Below are 19117 nucleotides of genomic sequence, written 5' to 3'. Positions count from 1 at the left end.
TGAAGAAGTAGCGAGAGATTATGGCAGGATTTTCTTCTGCATGACATATCTTCTTAAAGCTATTTGTCTGACAAAACAATGCCAGACAATTCAGCGGAACACTTGGGCCAGTCTCATTAGCAAAACAAAATGCAAAAAGCACAAGATTCAGTGTCTTGGAAACTAATCTTGTAAATCAAACTCATAAAAGTCAGAAAAGTGTGAGACTTTTTCTGCCACATTATCTCATGTATTTCTTAAATTACCACTTACAAATTGTCCGGACAAGATTTACAGATATGTGGCTTTTTTATTACATTTCTCCTGTTTCAAAGCTTTTTTTTTTGTGGGGGGGGGAGTCATGAAGATAATGTTTTCTTGTGTTTGCTTGCTCAAGTATTTTATGGTCTCTTCCACCACACACACGCGTACACTCACAGGTCTGTGGCATCGTGACTGAATTGCCCTCAACTCGTAATGACTTTCTTCTCGCCTGACTGACTGGGATTCCCGCACCAGTAAAGATTTTAAAATGTCCAGACAAAGGATGTAGACAACAAAGAGTGCCAGCCCCGTACTGTTGTTCCTCTTTACATGGTTACCAGACCCGTTGGTGCTCCCTGTAGTAAGAAACAGTTGTAAGATGTTTACTAATAGGACATGGCCGCAGTAGGCGGTAACATACGTGTTCCCTTGGACTCCCCTCAGTTCCCCCTATTCATGTGTGGAATCTCATTGTTGGTGGGGACATCATTCAAGCTGGTGTTTCAAGGCCAGAGGGAGGCTCCTAATTCATCAGAGCTGTGTTTCGAGGGTTGGAGTAAGAGAGGGGCACTACGTCTTGTGGTGACAGCGAGCTGTGGCGAACAGTCCCCGGGAGATTTTACAGAGTTTCGGGGAGAGGGCCAAAGGGTAGTGGAGTGGCTGAGCTAAGAGAAACCAGAGGGAGAGTCCTTGGAAGATGGCACCTGCCAGTTTGGTCTGTGCCTGGTTACTGTTCACCATGAGGATGGTCACCTCGGCAGTGTATCTGGAGCCGGAGGAGGAGGAGGGTGAGCTCGCACCTCACATCACACACCCGGGAATGAAATGTCAAGGGTCAAAGAAACTGCTTTGTGTGGGGAAAACGTATTCCTTCTTGGCTTTAAACTGTTCTTTCAAAAGTGATCATTTAATTTAACACTCTTTCTAGTTTCCTTCACAACAGCAGCAGTATAATTTGAAATTGAGCAGTTAAAGAAGTATCTTAGGTCAAAGTAGCAAAATACAACACGATGGCACGTAAAAGTCCTGCATTCAAAATCTTAAAGTACAGAAGTATCAAGGATAAAAGTACTTACTGTGCAGCAGACTAAATGTTACTCCACATATTGTTTGATCTTTAATATTGATGCATTAACGGGTAAGCAGCATTTTAATGTTGGAGCTGGTCGAGGTGAAGATAATTTTAACTATTAAGTATACTATTGGGGTGGTTTCATCTATAAAATACATTATATTTTAAGAACACATCATATGGTTTGTTTGTAAAATCTTATTTGAAAAGTAGTTAGCTGTACAAGTACAATATTACCCTCTGAGATGTCAAAGTATAAAGTCGCAGAACATGGAAATACTACCGTACTTGACTAAGTGTACTTAACTACGTTCTCACGCTGACATTTTGACATCGGTGGCCTTTGTGTGTAAAACATACGGGTCGTCTATGAGACTTAACATATGTGATTATACACAAAGTCAATATAAATATCTTTACTTTGGAGGGAAATGGATAGAGCTCAAAGTTTTAAAAACCAACATCTCTTCACATTATTAAACTCATTCTTGTTTTTTGTGAGATTGAATCTGTTCGTTTCTTCTTTCTGTTAGAGCTCAACGACACCGTCATTTGTACCAACGACCATATGGAGGTTGTTATTCCCAGTGCTTTCTTCCTCAACAAAGTGCCTCCAGTTTATGTAAGTGAGCACCAACAAGACCCAAAAGTATTACTTTTTTATTTCACTGATGTCCTAATATATTTACAGTGCAATTTTGATTAATAATTTATCTATTTTTTGTTTGTTTTGTTTGTGTAGGTTTGGGATTTGCATTTAAATGATCCGGAGTGCCGTGGCGTTGAGGTCGGAGATGACTACGTTTTCAGAATCAAGACAAATCTCTCTGACTGTGGAACAATAATGGTATTCACCTTCTTCTGCCTTAAAGTCTTTGAGAACTTCTTAGTCCGAGTGTCAGCAGGAGTCAAAAGAGTCCAACTAATCAAATATTGCACGTGAACTCAGACATTTAGAACAAAGCTTAACAACGGATGAAGACAAATTACACTTGGTATCTCCATTATTAACAACATTAAGATCCCCGTGATAATAAATCAACTATTTTACGATGTCTACGGTTGTCGAGGGAACTGGGCATCAATCAGGGTCTTTTCACAGCCAAAAACGGAGCTACTTGAGTGGATTTATTGCACTTTACATAATAGTAAAAGATAACTTGAATGAGACCAGACACTTTTTTTTTCTTCCACTGTGACGTAAATGTGGACTGAGGCTCTGTGTTCAGACGGGTACTATGGAATTAGCTCAGAGCAAGTATAATAAGACGGACAGAGAAAGGCGCATACTCCGAGTCCAGACAGAAAGTAGTAAAGAGAAAAGAAGGGGGGGGGCGTGTATGTCAAGAAAGAAGAGTGGCGTTGTTCCTTTTCCCTACAACAGTGCAGGACCTCACTCAAAGCAGCAAGGGGACCCTGAATGGCCTCGTGGTTCTAAATTATCAGGATTTACACGGAAATGATTATTTGTTGATGTTCACTGAATAGGAAGGCCATAAATCATTGGCCAACTAGCCTCCTGATTATTTAAATCCAGCCACTCTCGTGGATTTTGGAAAAGCGTAAATCCCTACTTTAGCACACGAGTGTCCTTGAATTGCTTGCCTGGAATGCATGATGCTTTTTTTTCTTGTAAAGCAAGCAAAAGGTTAACACGGCTTTCAACGGGGAGGAAATCTCCCAGTGCTCCACCTCAGCAGTTTTATAAGGTTTTTTTTCGCATAGCGGCTGAGAAAAGTAAGCCTGCTCCGGATTAGATGGCTGTTGCTAAAGGAGAAGAATGCCATAGCTGTCAATCTTGCTTTCACCTTGCAACTTTAAAACCGGCCGTCAAGAAAAGAAATGACGGAATTGTCGGGTTTAATTAAAGGTCAGACATTTTTTATTGAAACATGACAGCGTCCTCCGTCATGTTTCAGCCACAGTTCTGCATTTTTGGCGAGACACCGAGCCTTCATGTTACCCAGTTATAAGTGCAGGTGCCGGTGGGGATCTGTTGTGACGTATTGAAAATCTGTGGCTCGCTGCAGAGACCTGTCAGTGGTGCTCATAGTGGGGGGGGGGGGGGGGTTGTGTGTTTACCGAGAGGTAGTAAAAGATGTCTCAAATGTTAGAGCTCAAGGCGATTCATCCTCCTTCTGCACTCGGCAGGAGCCCAGACAAACCCTGGACACAACCTATTCACACGTCCACATTTTACAGTTTTTACCTTAGTGAGCTGCAAACAGGAATATTGAGCAGTATCACTCACATTTACATCATGTGAAATGATAACTGTAGAGGATACAGCTTCTGACAGACATTATATAATTGAACCTCAATGACTCCAGTTAGGTTTTAATGTGATTTTTTTTAAACAACGAAATGTTGCAGCTATGTACATCTTACTTGTGTCATTTTTCCCTCTAACCACATTCACTACAACCATACTACCTTGCTTACAGTTGAAAATAATTAGTTTGCAACTATTTTAATAATCAATCATTTCACTTTTTGTCGAGCAAAACTTTTGATGGTTCTGGGTTTGCAAAAGAGAATTTGCTGCTTTTCTCTGTCTTACATTGTAGTAATCTTTATATTTATGGGTTTTGGACTGAAACAAGACATTTATTGATACTATGACACAATTAGTCAAATCAATCATTTGGACCATCGATAAGATTAAATAGCAGATATTTAATTTATTTATTTGGATGAGCTACTAGCTTATCTTCCTGGGGTCATTCTGGTGATCGATTGTCATTAAGAGTCATTTTTCAAACATTCTCCAGTCATGCATTCTCAAATATGAGGATTTGTTGCTATTCTATTCATTATGCGAAAGTAAATTGAATTTATTCATGTTTTGGACTGTTCGTCAGGCAAACTGAACCATTTGAGGATATCACCTTGGGTTTTAGGATATTGTGATTTTTCATTCATTTCTAACAATTTACATAAATCAAATTGATAAGCAATAATCATCAAGTTAATCAACACTGAATTACCAATTTGTTGCAGAAAACTGCTTACTTGAATAAGCAAGGTTCACTGCCCAGTTTGGCATATAGTTATAGTGGAAAGACGTTGCTGTGTAATGTTCAGTGTGGGTCGGTGGGTCACCACCAGGGTTGTTGAGCTGCCTGAGGTTTTGATGGACCAAATTAAATGAAACCTGTAAGAAGAGACACCCTCTTGATATCAGATACCTGCTCTCTTCAAGCTCCCTTTCACTGAACATCCACCACAGATTTCTGTGCAGTGGTTCACACACACAAAAAGCACAGTGGGTATCTATTCTTGTATTGACAAAGGAAAACACTGCTGCATAAATGTGTCTAACTTGATTATTTTAAATTGACTTTTATTTGATCTTTCTCTCCTCAGGCATCAGATGATACACACATCATGTTCATAAACACTATACACAACAACGATTCAGAAGTTATAACGAGGAACTATATCAACATAACATTTGTATGCCGCTACCCCGTAAACTACCTGGTCCAACAGCCCGACGGTGAAAACATGATTAGAGTTGACGTCAGGTAAGTGTTTGAATTGAACCTCCTCCTGAATGGTTTTTATTGTTTGGTTTTAACACGGCCCTCCTTTAATCCTCTGTTTGTCTTCAGAACCATCACTTTGAACACAGAGGATGGGAACTTTTCCGTGTCGATGTTGCTGTACAAAGACGAAGCGTTTGAGGACAGATGGACCACTGTTCCATCGCTGACGCTGGAAGACGACATCTTTGTGAAAGTCTTCATGGTGAATCACCTTCAGTGATACTACAGAGTATTAAAATACGACTATAGAATTCAACTGATTACCTCCTACACCTTACATTGACCTGATGATTGTGTACAATTTAATCATGTCGGGCAATATTCTGTGTTTTGGATGATATGCCATGAAGGAAAAATGGTGGTAAAATGTAATAAGAGTCCAGAGATTGTGTATGCTGAGCTTTGAAAAACACATTAAAGTATTCTTACTATTGACAGCTATTTTTGGAGTAGTTGTTACACAACGTTAAGCAATTGGTTGTGGATGTTCCTAGCAATGGTGGAAATCCAACACTCGACCCGTGACCAGAACGTAATTTGAGTGCTGCTCCTCTTCCATGTTGTTATAACATCTTGGTACAGGCTACAGCTGTTGTTTACGAACTATGAATCATCAGTTTGTGGCCCAGTATGGAAAAGTAATTACCTTGCGTAAAGAATGACTCAACTCTTTTTGCCTGACAGATACCGGCTCACCTGATGCTGCGTTTGGAGAGATGCTGGGCTACACCGACCAGTGATCCGTACAGCAATATTCAGTACACCTTCATCCGAGACAGGTAGACCCTGGAACAGCTAAGACAAAAGACATTTCTTATATAATATGAGCAAATAGGGAACAAATAAACATCTCATAGTGCAGCTATACAGTGGCATAGCCTGTTCTTTTCCATTTGTCATCTTCCAGCAGAAAAAGTATGGATACAATGGGTTGAGATACTTTGTATTTGTTATGTCGAAACCTGCTTATGTGATGTGTGCGATTTCTACACACACTCTGTCCAAACAGCTCTCAGTCCTCTTACAGGAGCACTGTTGAAATCTGAAATAAGAGAATTTGTTGCTCAGCGAGCTGGCCAGACTCTCTCAGAGTCTGGTCATGTGACTCCTGTCTGAGAGGCCACGTGCATTTCACTTTAACAGCTGTGCATGTCCTTGACAACCAGGCAGTATTTGGAACTGTAAGCAACAGCAGGGCAATGAAATGCACAATGATTTCAAAATGCCGGAGGGAAAAGAAAATACAACTCTGTCTCGCACTGAGTTGAATTATTTCTAAGCTCTGCAATTTGTCACATCAGTTGAAATCTGTTCCTTGTCTCTATTTTTAAAGTACAGTATTTCATTCTCACTAACACTGGGCCTCCCTGACTTCTTTGTCCCCCATCCCGTAGCTGCCCAGTGTTGTCAAATGAACAGACCCTTAGTGTGCTGAAGAATGGCCAGGGCCCGGAGGCCACGTTCAGGATACAAATGTTCAAGTTTGTCGGCAGCTCTTACACCAACGTCTTCCTCCATTGCAACGTCCAGATCTGCCACAACACCCCGGGCCTGTGTCAGCCTGTGAGTGAACTCATGCAACCCCCATTCCTCGAACTGTTAGTCAGAGGCCAGCTGAGACAAGTAACCTGCTATATGTGCAGCTTATGTCCTTAATATAGACCCTTTGGCCTAGAATTGTTTTTCAGCCATATGATCTTGTGTCGTTAAGCTCTAAGTCTTAATCTGTAATATGCACTGCTTGACATTGAGACTTGTGTTTCTATGTTGTTTTACTCATCTATTTGCCAAACAGAACTGTTCCAGTGAAGATGAATTAATCAGGACACGCAGAGACATCCCTCTGTCCCATACAGTGTCTTATGGACCAATCAGACGACTTAACAGTGAAAAGCCCCCTCTGAGTATGTTCATTTCCTCTCTGTATCTCATGTGGATCTTAGAGCTTTAACTTTTACATTTTTAAAAGCTTAAAGATTCGAGATAAGTGTATGCCATTCATATGCAAAGTGAGGTTCCACCTGTGTTCTTTTCTATAGTAGATGCAGGCGGATTCCCTCATGTGGAGACTTTTGTCCTCGGAGGGCTGCTGCTGGTCTTGCTGCTGATCACAGGAGTGTTTGGGAGGCTGTGGTTTCGCTCAAGACGTTTCTACCCAGCGCGGGAGGCACAGCTCACTCTGTCCAACGTCTACCACATCTCAGAGGTGGCCTCGTGAATCAGGGGATCAGGGACCCTTTTGATCAAAGAAATGGACACACAAACACATAAACAATGTAAAAATACAAACACACATGTACAGGTGTGATTTATAATAATAATAATGAAAATACTGAAAATCTTGCATATGTTTTTCTTTATAGAATAAATTTCCTGGATTGTAAAAAATCAGCTTAGTAAAAGGGCATCCTCAAATGTTGTCTCGATTGTTATTTTTCCAGTGGTAAAAAAGTTTGTTGTTGTACTTTACTGGAAATAGTTATTTTTACTCCACTACAGTTATCAGACAGCTATAGTTACTATGCATCCAGATACAATCTGAATCTGCAAAGCATTTGACTATAAAAAAAGGTCCATTGTTATAGATTAAATTGCCCAACAGTATGAAATAGTGAACATTAGCTCCACCAGCAACAGCATTACAATGCTGTGTACACAACAATATATAGTAAACAAACTGATAAGTAATTTGTTTTTTTAATACTTTAATTGCATTACTTTTACTTGTGATGGGAGAATAGTATATGGTTTTATTTTTACTTTTCTTATTGTCAAAAAATCCTATTAAAAGACGAAAAAGAACAGTCTGTCTCTCAATACTTTGACATCCTGACCCTTTCTGTTGTTTTTCAAAAGGGAGTAAATTAATTAATTTGTTGAGGAATATTTCTGCTGATTGATCACACGTGAACATAAATGAATATTTACAGCACCAGGACGAGGAATATGGGATTGACTGCCCATGTTCGTGGTAATGAAGGAACATGTAATCCAGTGCAACGGGGCGTCTTTAATAGTTTTTAGACAATAGCCGAGGTATGTGGCACAGAGGAATATGCTTCATCATGCTTTGGCTACACAGGCACGTTCATTATTAAACGGCCTCAGCACTTCATCAACCACTATTCTATCCTTTATAAGTCATTTGAATTGCCTGGCAAGAGTCTGCATCCATAAATAACAGCACAGAGACATTTCACCAGTGATTAAATGTAAAACTGTCCTCAGGGTATTTCCCCACTCCGTCTACTTCAGTGCCCTTTTATAGGTCGCAAACCTAACGACACGTCTGTTTACGTGATGACGTAGCACGCACTGCAACGTCACACACCAGCAGAGATCAACACAAACGCCGACTACAGAGCAGCAAAAGGACCGAAGAACCAGTCGCAGCCAGTTCATATCATCAGAGGACCTGGACTGCTACGGTTAGATATTTATGTAGCTTACGTTTTCACGTTGCTGATGTCGACAGCGCTGATATAAAGTAAAGAAGTATTGATTAAAATACACCCGGAGAACCCCGTGACTCGGGTAAGCGGTTTCTTGAAGATATCAGCTAACTAGCGAAGTTTAGCTGCTAATGCTAACTGGCTGGCCATGTCGTTGATGTTCTTTTGTTTAACTTCACAAAGTTTCGTTGACTTATGAACTCACATTTATTTTGCCCTGCCCAGTTGGCAAGGAAACAATGTATTACAGTTATAGTTATTAAGACCAATGGCGATATTGTTTGTTAGAACAATTAGAGCCGCTTGTTTGTGTTTTTAGCCGTTTGCTAACTTGCTTGCTCTGATTGCGTAATTTTAGCAAGCTGTTGCTTGCCATGAGCTGCAAAGACTCAAACAATACAGTTGTTCTCTTGTGGGGCTTTGCGGAAATTTGAGGGGTCAGGTTTCCCCTAAAGTCCTGGAAGAAGCAGTGTCGCCATAAGGGGTGTTTTGAAAGATTACAGCCGTAATGTTTAGTAAACACGCAGAGAAAGAACACGTGTGAGACTAAGTTACAGAATAGTTTGAAGGCAGGGGACCTCGTGTCGTTGCAATAATGTTCATGGGATCACGTAACAGCAGCATGTTTTGTTACAGCTGGCTGCTGCCTCTTCTAACCCTACACATTGTTGTTGTAATGTCTTGCATTCTGTTTCGTAAGACTTGTGAAATAAGTATATTGTTGTTGACTTTTCAGGGCTGAACTTTTCCCTGCCAGAAACCAGTTGGGCAAGGAGTGACACAGAAAGAAAATGGAGGGCCTGCACTCTCACTGCCTTAAATGCATCAACAGAAGGTGCATGGTAAGACCAGAGGCGGGTATCTGCTGCAACCTCATCTGCTGTCCTCTCGTCTGCGGGGCAGTCTTTCACTCATGCAAACTTGAGGAGCACCATCTACTGTGTCCGTATGAGCGGCTGCCATGCCTCAACAGCGTGTTTGGCTGCCCGTTCACTATTGCAAGGATCAGGATGGCTAAGCACCTCGCGACGTGCCCGGCCAGTATAGTATGTTGTACTATGGAGTGGAATCGTTGGCCTGTGAGCTACTCGGATCGCAAGTCCTATGAAAACTTGAGCAAAGACTTTGATGAGGTGGAGCAGCTAGACATGGCCTTGGCTCTGCAGGATCAGAGGATGTTGTTGGAGTCCCTGAAGGTCACGACCACCGTGTCAAAGACTGGAGATAAGGAAGCAGATAAAAGTAACAAAATGGCCACAGCATCGAGTCTACCAGGGGCAGTGTTGGGTAATGCAGCAGTGGAAATGGAAGAGGAGCCCTATAGTGGGTCGTATGGACCCTCGGTGGATACAAGCAGAAGTTTAGCAGCGGCCTTGGACATCCTCAGTAATGGCAAGGATATTGAAGGAATTGTTGGAAATTTAAATGGCGAAAAGAATGGAGCTCTCCAAAATGGAGGAAATGGTGATAGTCGTAATGTTTATGTTGCTGAGGGTGTGAAGAATGTAGATATGCAGGAGAGCGACTCTGATTCAGAGTGTGAGCTCGGAGCAGTAGGTGGAGTGGATTGCGCAGTCGGGACAGATGGAGAAGAAGATGCTATCAGCTGGGCAGAAGAAAATGATTTTGTGGAGTTGTTTTTTGAAGAGAAGGAAAAAATTGTCGAGGAGCCAATAAACGAGTCCAACCGTGTCTGGCCAGAGATGCCTCAGAGCTACATGCCGGTTGTAGCACTGGAACCTCCTGTGCCACAACGAGCACCAGTTGCACGTGCGATGCCATTCCTGCTGTCTGAACATGTGAGAAATAACGTCTTACAACATTTACCCAGTGAACTCAGGTATAGGTGTTTGGAGCGTAAGCTACAGAGCGTAGAGGTGCTTAGAGGAATAAGTATGTTTACATTTAACGGACGCCGGGCTCTGCTGTCAGACCCGTACTTGTTCCGAGCAAAGATGGAGGACAAGTCAGTAGACACGTCGGACCTTGAAGTAGCAGATGACCCCATGGGCCTCCACGGCATTGATCTCATCACTGCGGCGTTGCTGTTTTGCCTCGGCGACTCTCCGGGAGGCAGAGGAATCTCTGACAGCAGGTTTGTCGATGGCTACCACATCGACTTCGGTACTCAGACATTCTCCTTCCCTTCAGCCATTCTTGCAACCAACACAATGGTGGGAGATATTGGTTCAGCCTCGGCCTGCGATCACGCCAGCCCACAGCTCTCCAATCCGAGCCCCTTCCACACTCTCAGACTGGACCTGGTGCTCGAATGTGTGGCCCGATACCAAACAAAGCAGCGCTCCATGTTCACGTTCGTGTGTGGGCAGCTATTCCGGCGGGATGAGTTTTCGTCTCACTTCAAAAATGTTCACGGGGATATTCACGCCGGACTCAATGGCTGGATGGAGCAACGCTGCCCCTTGGCCTACTACGGCTGCACCTACTCCCAGAGACGATTCTGCCCGTCCGTGCAGGGCTTCAGAATCATCCACGACAGGCACCTCGGCTCGTTTGGGGTTCAGCCGGGTTTGCCCTTAAAAGCTGGGGACGACCTCCCGAGAAAGCCCTACCGCTTTGGCTCTGAGTGCGATCAATTCAGCAGTCTTCCATTCGAAGTGTTGCAACACGTAGCAAGCTTCCTGGACAGCTTCAGCTTGTGCCAACTGTCCAGAGTGTCCCACACCATGAGGGACGTGTGTGCTAGTCTGCTCATGATGCGCGGCATGGTCGTCCTGCTGTGGGAGAAGAAACGGCGTGCTGATGGGTCTCCTTCATGGCAGATCACAGACAAGGTTGGTCGTTTTTTTTTTAATAAATGGTGTCACTTGTATTCTTTGAGGAACTATAGTACAACTGTATATTGCCACAGCATGAGAAGTAATTGACCTGTTCTCTTTCGTTTTTGTCATTCAGGTGTGGCGATTCAGCACAGCCTTTGGTACAGTGAATGAGTGGAAGTTTGCCAACATCGCCAGCATGGCCGACCACCTCAAGAAGTGCCAGTTCAATAAGATTACTCGTCGGGAGGAGGCGATCCCTCTGCCCTGCATGTGCTTCACCAGAGAGCTCACAAAAGAGGGACGGTGTTTACGTTCAGTTCTCAAACCAGTAGCATAAGTGATTCTGAAAGACGAAGGCATCTTTTGGACTTTTCTGAGACCATTAGAACTCAAATACATGTGTATTTTCCTCCAGTGTTTACAGACATAAGTCTCTTCCAGCCTCAAAAAACACAACTCCTGGTTGAACATTATAAACTGTTGTTTGGCCCTTTGCCTCACAGTGGAAATAATCTTCCCTCACTAAATAAGGCAAAGTCGGATAGCAGAGGCCGGCGTGCTGCTGTCACAGATCAGGACTGTAAACAAGCAAATTACATGCTCGCCTTGTATCTTCCACTCTTATGGATTTATTAATACGAGTGTACTAAAGTTTTACTCTTATCTACTCTGACATTGTATGAAAAAACCAGATGTTTTGATGTAGATTTTTTTTAAATTTTTATATCAAAAAGTCAGTACTGTGCTACAATGGAGGTAAGAGTACAGCCTTAACTTATGATACACTTGGTTTTCTAGTCATGAGGTTGTTCTGAACATCTCAGTGAGATTTACAGTTTACTGGCATCTTTTTTTATATCTTATCCTGATACCTAGAGTGACCACGTGTGTTCCGCTTAGAGCTCGTCGATTTCATGGCTTTGTTCTACATTTTAAGACCGACCAAACATCTGTGGTCGGCCACTTTACCGGACTGTCTTCACTGAGGGTGTTGATTTCTGTTCACCAGCATAAGCACGTCACCATCATCATGTTTGGTGTTTTAAATGTAGTGTGGTTTGGCACATCATAGCAGCAACAAAGGTGGTCCGTCTTCCTTTTCTCTCTTGTCTCCCCTCTGACTAACGGGCAGGCTCGTTGGTCATGTGAGAGATGAAGTAACACTATTTTTAGCTGTGGTTGGCCTGTGGTTTGTCTGCTCTACCAGCTACTTTTAACCAGCAATTGTTTGTAGGTTTTATACAAAAACAAATGTAGCATATAAAGTGATGAATGTACTCCTTGAATATAAGAATCTATCAGTGGTCCGCTCGGTTTGCCTCCCTCAGCGTCAGACCTCATAGAACCCTGCAGGCCAGGTCAGGTGGTGTGAAACGGGCACACGCTTCCCTCCAGTAATGAGCATCACTGATTGTGTTCATATTCATTATCATGGTTGTATGTTTTTGTCACTACAAGTCCACTGTGTTGGCGTCTCAGGGTTGTAGCATGAAGCTTTGTCGCGCAGCACGTCGTGTGTGTGTGTGTTCGTTTGTGTGTGTGTGTGTGTTTTCAACAAAACTAGCCGAGAGCGACAGGACGACTTGTCAGCTACTTGATTATTACGGGGTCTGGTGAACCGCTCAGTATTCTAATAACAGAACAGTGTTTTGCAGTGCTGGACGAACAGATTACATGTTTGTCATCCATCAGCGTCGTGTTTATAACGGAGTAACTGAAATAGGCCGTCAGCAGAAATGCTGAAGCGATCAGACTTGAACACCGTATATTTATTTTGCTTGGATTTAGAAGCACGGTTTAACAAAACATGACACATTTTGCTCACTTGTGTGAACATGTTTTGCAATGTGCATTGGAGATTGTTTGAAAATGTCACAGAAAAAGAAACTGCTCAGAAATGAATAATCCTCTGAAGGAATTTGTGTGACTTTGTTTTTTTTTTTTAAGTTTGATGTAAAGCCCAGGTGACGACAGAACTAAGCTGTCTTTTTACTCTAATCCATGTTTGGTTCTTATTTTTTTTGTACTGGTACTTTTATTTTGAAAAAGAATTTGCCTCTGTAGATTTGTATTTGAATTATTGATTTGCACACGATGGCATGTACTGTAAAATTTGAATTACAATGCTGGGGGGGGTTTATCTTTGAAGTGGCCAGAATTTCACTCCCTCGTGTTTTGCATGCGAGTTTGACGTCTTCAACTCCAAACTCATTCGTACAGATTATTTCTCATTTTAGTACATTTTTTTTTATTTTTTAGAACTTGTGTCATAATGAACCTCAGCCAGATCTGATCACATGCCGCATTCTTCAGGTTTAGTTGATGGAGTTGAATGGATGACCTGAGCATTAAATTAGTCTTTAGCTCTGTTGAGGTTCATACAACAATAAGAAAGAATGCGTTTCATCTGCAGCACACGGCTTTTGTTGTTTTTTTTTAGTAATGCATTGCAGGCACTTTGTTTTCACTCTTATGTGTTTTTCACTACAATATGCCAGCCTCATTTGTTTGACTGTTGGAGAATTTTAATAAAGAGGATCTCAGTTTTTAAGTGTTTGATTTTTCTTTTCTTTATAGATCACCTGCTTTGTTTTAACAAAACTCACTAAAAGGTTTCACATCTGACAGAAGTGTTAACAGAGTAGAAAGGTAGCTGTGTGCACTTTAAAATATTTAGGTCAGGTACAAGATTAGAAATCTAATTGAAGGAAAAAGTAATTATTTGCACACCGGATTCAAGCTTGCAAAACTTTGAGAGGAATGATTCAACCGTACTGCCTTCAACAGGCTAATGACCAAATGTGAGGTATGTATGGCAGCAAAACTGATTAAATTATGTTAATAAAAATATTCATCAATACGTAACAAGAAGACCATGAAGATAAATAATAATAGAATTGAAAACAGTTGCAAAACTTCTTTTTTTTGAGTTTTAGGTACTTTAATATATTGTGCATTCCCTCCATGTTTCCCTAAAATAATAATTGTGCTGTGTGCATTATGAGTTCTACCTGTTCACAGCCAGATGGCGCCAGATCCAAACAATGTCCCCATAACGGATGAGCAGGATTCTATGAAGACAAATGTTATTCAGCACCCTCCACTGTGATAAATCAGCACGTGACTTTTGTCTCATTTTAATGTAATTACACAGTGCATGGTAAATAAAGGGTGAATCTGGTTTAAGCAGAACCTACAGATATATTCGAGTGACACATTTAAATTGTTTCGAACTATGCTAATTTAAATGTAATCACAACTAAACAAATCATCGATAAACACATTTATTCTTGAGTTAAACGTCCTGTAAGTCAACAAAGGAGATTGACGTTGTTTTGTTGTTGGACTAACTACCGTTTCATTTACACGTGGACCAGATTATGCATTCGAATATTGATTTAACACTGAGATATGCTACGTTGTGAAGTGTGCTGTCTATATTTACCCAAAAAATCATTACTGCAAGGGGAAACACGATGTCATAATCTTACCTGATGGCAGTGAGTAGCGTGTTCCGTGATGTTCTCGGTCTCTGAACCTCCGCAGCTTTGTTAATTGTTTGCAGGTGTGTAAGCTGAAAAATGATTCCCATGTGCCAGCGATATGTAACTTTAAATGAAACACTGAAATGTAATGTTGGCTTGCGGCGCCAAAGCAGAACTTAATCATGTACTCGTCAACAGACACTTAACATAAGTAACTACTTTTTACAGATGAACAGAAGCCAGTTCATACATTAGACTTATTTTAAGTAATATACCAGGAGTGGGGTTCGAACCCACGAGGACTACGTCCATTGGATCTTAAGTCCAACGCCTTAACCACTCGGCCATCCTGGTACAAAAAACTGTAGTGAACATTACCTGTATCATAAAGATAGTAGGTCGAACTGAGTAACTGTATGACGTCACGGTGCCCAGTCACGCTGCCAGTAAATTCCCACCACTAACCAACACAGAGTAGAAGATGAGCAGTAACTCTGAAAACACCCACTGGTGTGTCACTACATGTAGGTTACAGTATGGAGACTGATGATGGCCTCTAAAGCTTCAGTCTATACTTTACTGGGAATCCCCCAGTGGATGATGGATCACCACACTCAAACAATAAGATAGGCCTGCTGTGCAAACAGAGAGTACTCTGACCGGAGTAGTTTCCCCATTCGCTACCTGAGCAAACACTCATGTACACATTGAGTCTGGCGCTTCTTTTTGTATGGAAGAATCTGAGCAAACCTGCCCCATAACACAAATCTGTGTGTCAGTGATAGAAATAAAAATAAAAAAATCAGTGAAGCTATAAAGAAAAGCATGGGCTTGAGGACGACACAGTTTAATCTCTGAAAAGTGGAGGCATTACAAAGAGAGTTGTCTTTCATGTGAAGCAACACATCTTGAGAAACCCAAAGGCCTGGCCTGTAAGCCGGTGATAACCATACATGGGGGTGGCCGACACGTCATTGCACAAATCCACACAAATCTATCTTGCCTCCACAGCTAACCACAACCAGAGGCTGTGAGTTTCTTAAGGCTTGTTAAGCAATGGCTGTAATAAGAAATAGACCTACTTCCAGTACATTCAGGCCGTGAAAACTAGTCCATTTAGATTGATGTACACTACTTAAATATCTCATAAAGCATTACAGCTGAACATTGAGGAAGAAAGCTGAGGGTTAAGCATTCGATTATAGTTGTCTCAACAGCAATTATGCAAACATTCTTCTCAGTAACTACCAGGAAATGTAACATCCATATCTCACTGTATATTTGCATACGGTTGTGTGGTTTGAAATGTGGGCCCTGTTTCAGAACAGCTCAAACTAGAGGCGACTAGAGTGTGACATTTGGATACTACCGCTGCTTAACAATGAAGGCAAGGCTTCGATTGAGTTAAATAAATACACAAACTAAAGCTATTTATGAGGGCATCTCTGCACAGGAAGCTGACTTGAATCTGATCTCGATTATTCTCGTGACACTGAGAAATAAAAATAACACTGGTGCCGTCTCATTTGCAGCAAGGGCAGCAGCAGCAAAAGAACTTCTTGCACGGATTGTTTTTCTGGTATTTCACGGCCTTCTTGATCTGAACGGTGGCCTTGTCAACGTAGTCCTGAGTCGCACCTACGTTTGCTTCTATGTTATCCAGCATGCAGCCCTGCTCCTCCACCAGCTGGGCCATCTGGGAGAAGAGCTCGTGAATGTCCCTGATGCGGCCCTCCAGCTCCAGCAGCTCCTTGTGCCGGGTCTCCATCTCACTGAGAGCAGATCTGGCAGTCCTCCCCTCCAGGAGGAGGTTATCAGAGAAGACGTTCCACTTGCCCGTCTCGATCATCTCGTCAATCTGCTCCCTGGTCACCTCCTTGCCCATGATCTCCGCTTGCCTGTGGATGCGAGTCTTGCAGTTCTCCCTCTGGACCATCTCCGCGTCGTTGTACTCAGATATGGCGTCGTGGAAGGCGCTGGTCAGAGACACGCACTGTGAGCGCACCATGCGAGCCACGGCGGATGCAGGCCCGTGCTCCTCCTCCAGCTCTTTGCTCAGCTTCCTCAGCTTCTCCAGCCGAGCGTAAATGCCCTCCCCTCTGGCCTTGATGTCCCGCCCGAGTGCGTTGGAGTCCCGTTTGATGCTGCTGATCCTCCGGACAGACGTGAGGAACCTGCTGTTCTGCTTCCCAAGACGCTTCACGTCCAGTTTGAGCAGCTGCATCTCCTTCCTCATCGCCTGGGCCTCTTTGTAGATGTTGTCCATCACGTCTTCTCCCTCGAACACGATGGCCTGTTGCTCCAGTTCCCCATCATCGCTGGTGTGGTCGGGGTCCTCCTCGGGCCTGCGTTCCTCTCCTAAATGCTTGGAGGTGACGGTCTCCAGCTCACACAGTCGGTCCCTCATCTCGCCTGCAAGAGGAGTCAGGAGCCTTTACTGAACTCTGGTCTTGAGACACATAGACAATCTGTTTAGTCACTTTGTGTGTGCGTTTCATACAAACCAGCCAGTTAGCTTAGCACAAAGACTGTAAACAGAGGGAAACTCCCCAAGTTACTGGTCCCAACAAAACAACAAACACTCCAGCACATAACCCCTCTATAAAACAAGAACAATTAATACAAAGATTAATACAAATTTGTCTAGAGCTTTGTTTTTACTTCTGTCCTATACTTTATCTCACGACCCATCAGATTCAATTTTTTGACCCATTGAAGGGCCCAGAACCCCAGCTTGGGAACCATCATAATAAACTGTAAAGTAGCTAAAACATGGCTCCATCTTCATCCAGCTACACATTATAATACTGCTTTCACAATGATGCATCAGCATTAACAATCCGCTGAAGGGAAATATAATAACACTATACCGTAATCAATCATAGTCTCCATTGTTCTGCTGACACTGGACACTTTTTTGTGTACAACTTGGAAAATGAAATCAAGAGAATGTTACTCTTATATTAAAACAAATACTATTATTAATAATAATGTTAGATGCAGTGCTTAAGACATACACGATAGTATCTGTTTGAACTCAAGAGGAAACTGGTGGTTACTTCCTCAGATGTAACGCTTTCATCGCCGTTTATTACCGCGTCGACTCAAGACTCAGTTATTTCCTATCGAGACAAAATGTTACTTTATTTAATGGGATGTAAAACAAAAACAAAAAAGGTTTTACAAATAGAAATAGACCACATTAATAAAACCTGAAAGCATATTTGGTCATAAAAATTAAAATCCCGAGGCAAAGAAAACTCGAAAACAATAACAAGCGGTTATAGAAATACGCCTGTAGCCAGTTATGCCTCTATGCTTGGATTATTGTAGTGCTGATACCTCAACGACACAATACAGCACAGAGTACAAGTACCTTGCTGGGTATCCTCCGCCGGTCCGACGCGATTCAACTCGCTGAAGCAGAAGAAGCGGTCACGGAAACACTCATTTCCTCTTTTTCTCTCCGTTGTGTGTTAAATTTCAACATGTCCAGGAGTCAACTATCTTCTCACACTCACACACTCACACTCACACATATTACACTGACACACTAACAGCTTGCAGCAGGTACCAACGCGGAAGGTCACGCCCTCATCCCCCCACATTTAACACACATATCTGTTGGTGTGACTCCAGGAAGGAGGCAACCATCGCACTCTTCTCATGGTCCTTCATTGAATATCAAAGCGCGCAGGTGACTTTGAGCGTTTGGCAATTTGCGCGCAAAGGGTTAAGGATCTTTAAGTACTTTTTAGACTTGTTTGAGGTCGACCAATTTATTGCCATGATGAAAAAGGAGAAACGGAAGTAGACCGTATTATTCTGATATTGCAGCAGAAAACAGCAGTGGGCAAAATAGTCTCACCACAAGTTCCATAGCTGGAAGTAAAAGTACCAGACTGAGAAAATACAGACATTTTTATACAATATTAAGTATGTATCATCTTTAAAAAGTACACATAATGCTGAATCATTACCCTTGCAAGTGTTATATATTGTGTTATTATATATTATAGCTACGGATGCATTCACTTTATATTTAATATTTAACGATGCACCACATTTTATCAGTTTATCATGTTTTGCAGGTAAAATCTTGAATTACAAAGTAACACAAGTTATCAAATAGTTATGCTGGAGTACAAATGCTAAATATTTCTCTCTGAATTGTGGTGGAGGATAAAGTAGCATGAAAGGAAACACAAATCAAGTCCAAGAACCTCACATTTGTAGATAAGTATTTGAGTGAGTTTATATTCCACCACTGGCTTTCGATCAGATGTCACATGACCTTCATCAGCAGATGGAGCCTCAGTTGTCATGGCCAATTTCTTTCCAGCACTTTAAGGACATCATGTCCATGTTGGCTTAAAGATGTAATATTCATTCTTCACTTAGGAAACAGCAGTTGAAAACATCTTTGTCACATGATGCAAAGCTCCAGAACAGGAGGCTTTGAGCTAATGTAGCTTCGTGAATGATGTTTTAGATTCCCTACTAGAATATACAGCTATTTGCTGATATTTGCTAA

The 19117-nt window shown here is 42.1% G+C and overlaps 3 protein-coding genes, 1 long non-coding RNA gene and 1 other non-coding gene across 7 annotated transcripts; 2 read left to right on the top strand and 3 right to left on the bottom strand.

Annotated features, from left to right (window-relative positions):
• The first annotated feature begins 17 nt into the window (after nt 1-17).
• LOC142968642 (pancreatic secretory granule membrane major glycoprotein GP2) lies at nt 18-7657 on the top strand. Its single transcript, XM_076108619.1, has 9 exons — nt 18-1031; nt 1849-1937; nt 2058-2162; nt 4682-4842; nt 4930-5065; nt 5548-5642; nt 6258-6426; nt 6659-6767; nt 6903-7657. Exons 1-9 carry the CDS (start codon nt 941-943, stop codon nt 7079-7081), a joined length of 1134 nt encoding a protein of 377 aa, XP_075964734.1. The 5' UTR covers nt 18-940; the 3' UTR covers nt 7082-7657.
• LOC142968644 (uncharacterized) lies at nt 5204-14535 on the bottom strand. The gene is made up of 3 exons (XR_012959051.1): nt 14110-14535; nt 6885-7099; nt 5204-5658 (listed from the first exon to the last, which is right to left on the bottom strand). It is a non-coding gene; the product is annotated as an uncharacterized LOC142968644 (long non-coding RNA).
• On the top strand, nt 8193-13649 carry fbxo30a (F-box protein 30a). Of its 2 annotated transcripts, none has more exons than XM_076108617.1 (3): nt 8193-8291; nt 9052-11110; nt 11232-13649. In XM_076108617.1, the coding sequence occupies exons 2-3, from the start codon at nt 9107-9109 to the stop codon at nt 11433-11435; spliced, it is 2208 nt and encodes a 735-aa protein (XP_075964732.1). In that variant the 5' UTR covers nt 8193-8291; nt 9052-9106; the 3' UTR covers nt 11436-13649. The 2 variants fall into 2 exon arrangements, with proteins under 2 accessions (XP_075964732.1, XP_075964733.1); XM_076108618.1 differs by having other exon boundaries at nt 8241-8397.
• A 320-nt stretch (nt 14536-14855) lies between the features above and the next one.
• trnal-uaa (transfer RNA leucine (anticodon UAA)) lies at nt 14856-14937 on the bottom strand. Its single transcript has one exon. It is a non-coding gene; the product is annotated as a tRNA-Leu (tRNA).
• A 477-nt stretch (nt 14938-15414) lies between these two features.
• Nucleotides 15415-18154, bottom strand: stx11a (syntaxin 11a). Of its 2 annotated transcripts, none has more exons than XM_076108621.1 (2): nt 17960-18154; nt 15415-16995 (listed from the first exon to the last, which is right to left on the bottom strand). In XM_076108621.1, the coding sequence occupies exon 2, from the start codon at nt 16988-16990 to the stop codon at nt 16106-16108; it is 885 nt and encodes a 294-aa protein (XP_075964736.1). In that variant the 5' UTR covers nt 16991-16995; nt 17960-18154; the 3' UTR covers nt 15415-16105. The 2 variants fall into 2 exon arrangements, with proteins under 2 accessions (XP_075964736.1, XP_075964735.1); XM_076108620.1 differs by having other exon boundaries at nt 15415-17032; nt 17960-18151.
• Nucleotides 18155-19117: the final 963 nt, after the last annotated feature.

The sequence above is a fragment of the Anarhichas minor genome, unplaced genomic scaffold (assembly GCF_050575085.1).
Source record: "Anarhichas minor isolate MPS153535 unplaced genomic scaffold, ASM5057508v1 ptg000040l, whole genome shotgun sequence".
Lineage (NCBI taxonomy): Eukaryota > Metazoa > Chordata > Actinopteri > Perciformes > Anarhichadidae > Anarhichas > Anarhichas minor.
Note: the sequence above shows the minus strand (reverse complement) of the source record. Positions and strands in the feature narration are given on the sequence as shown.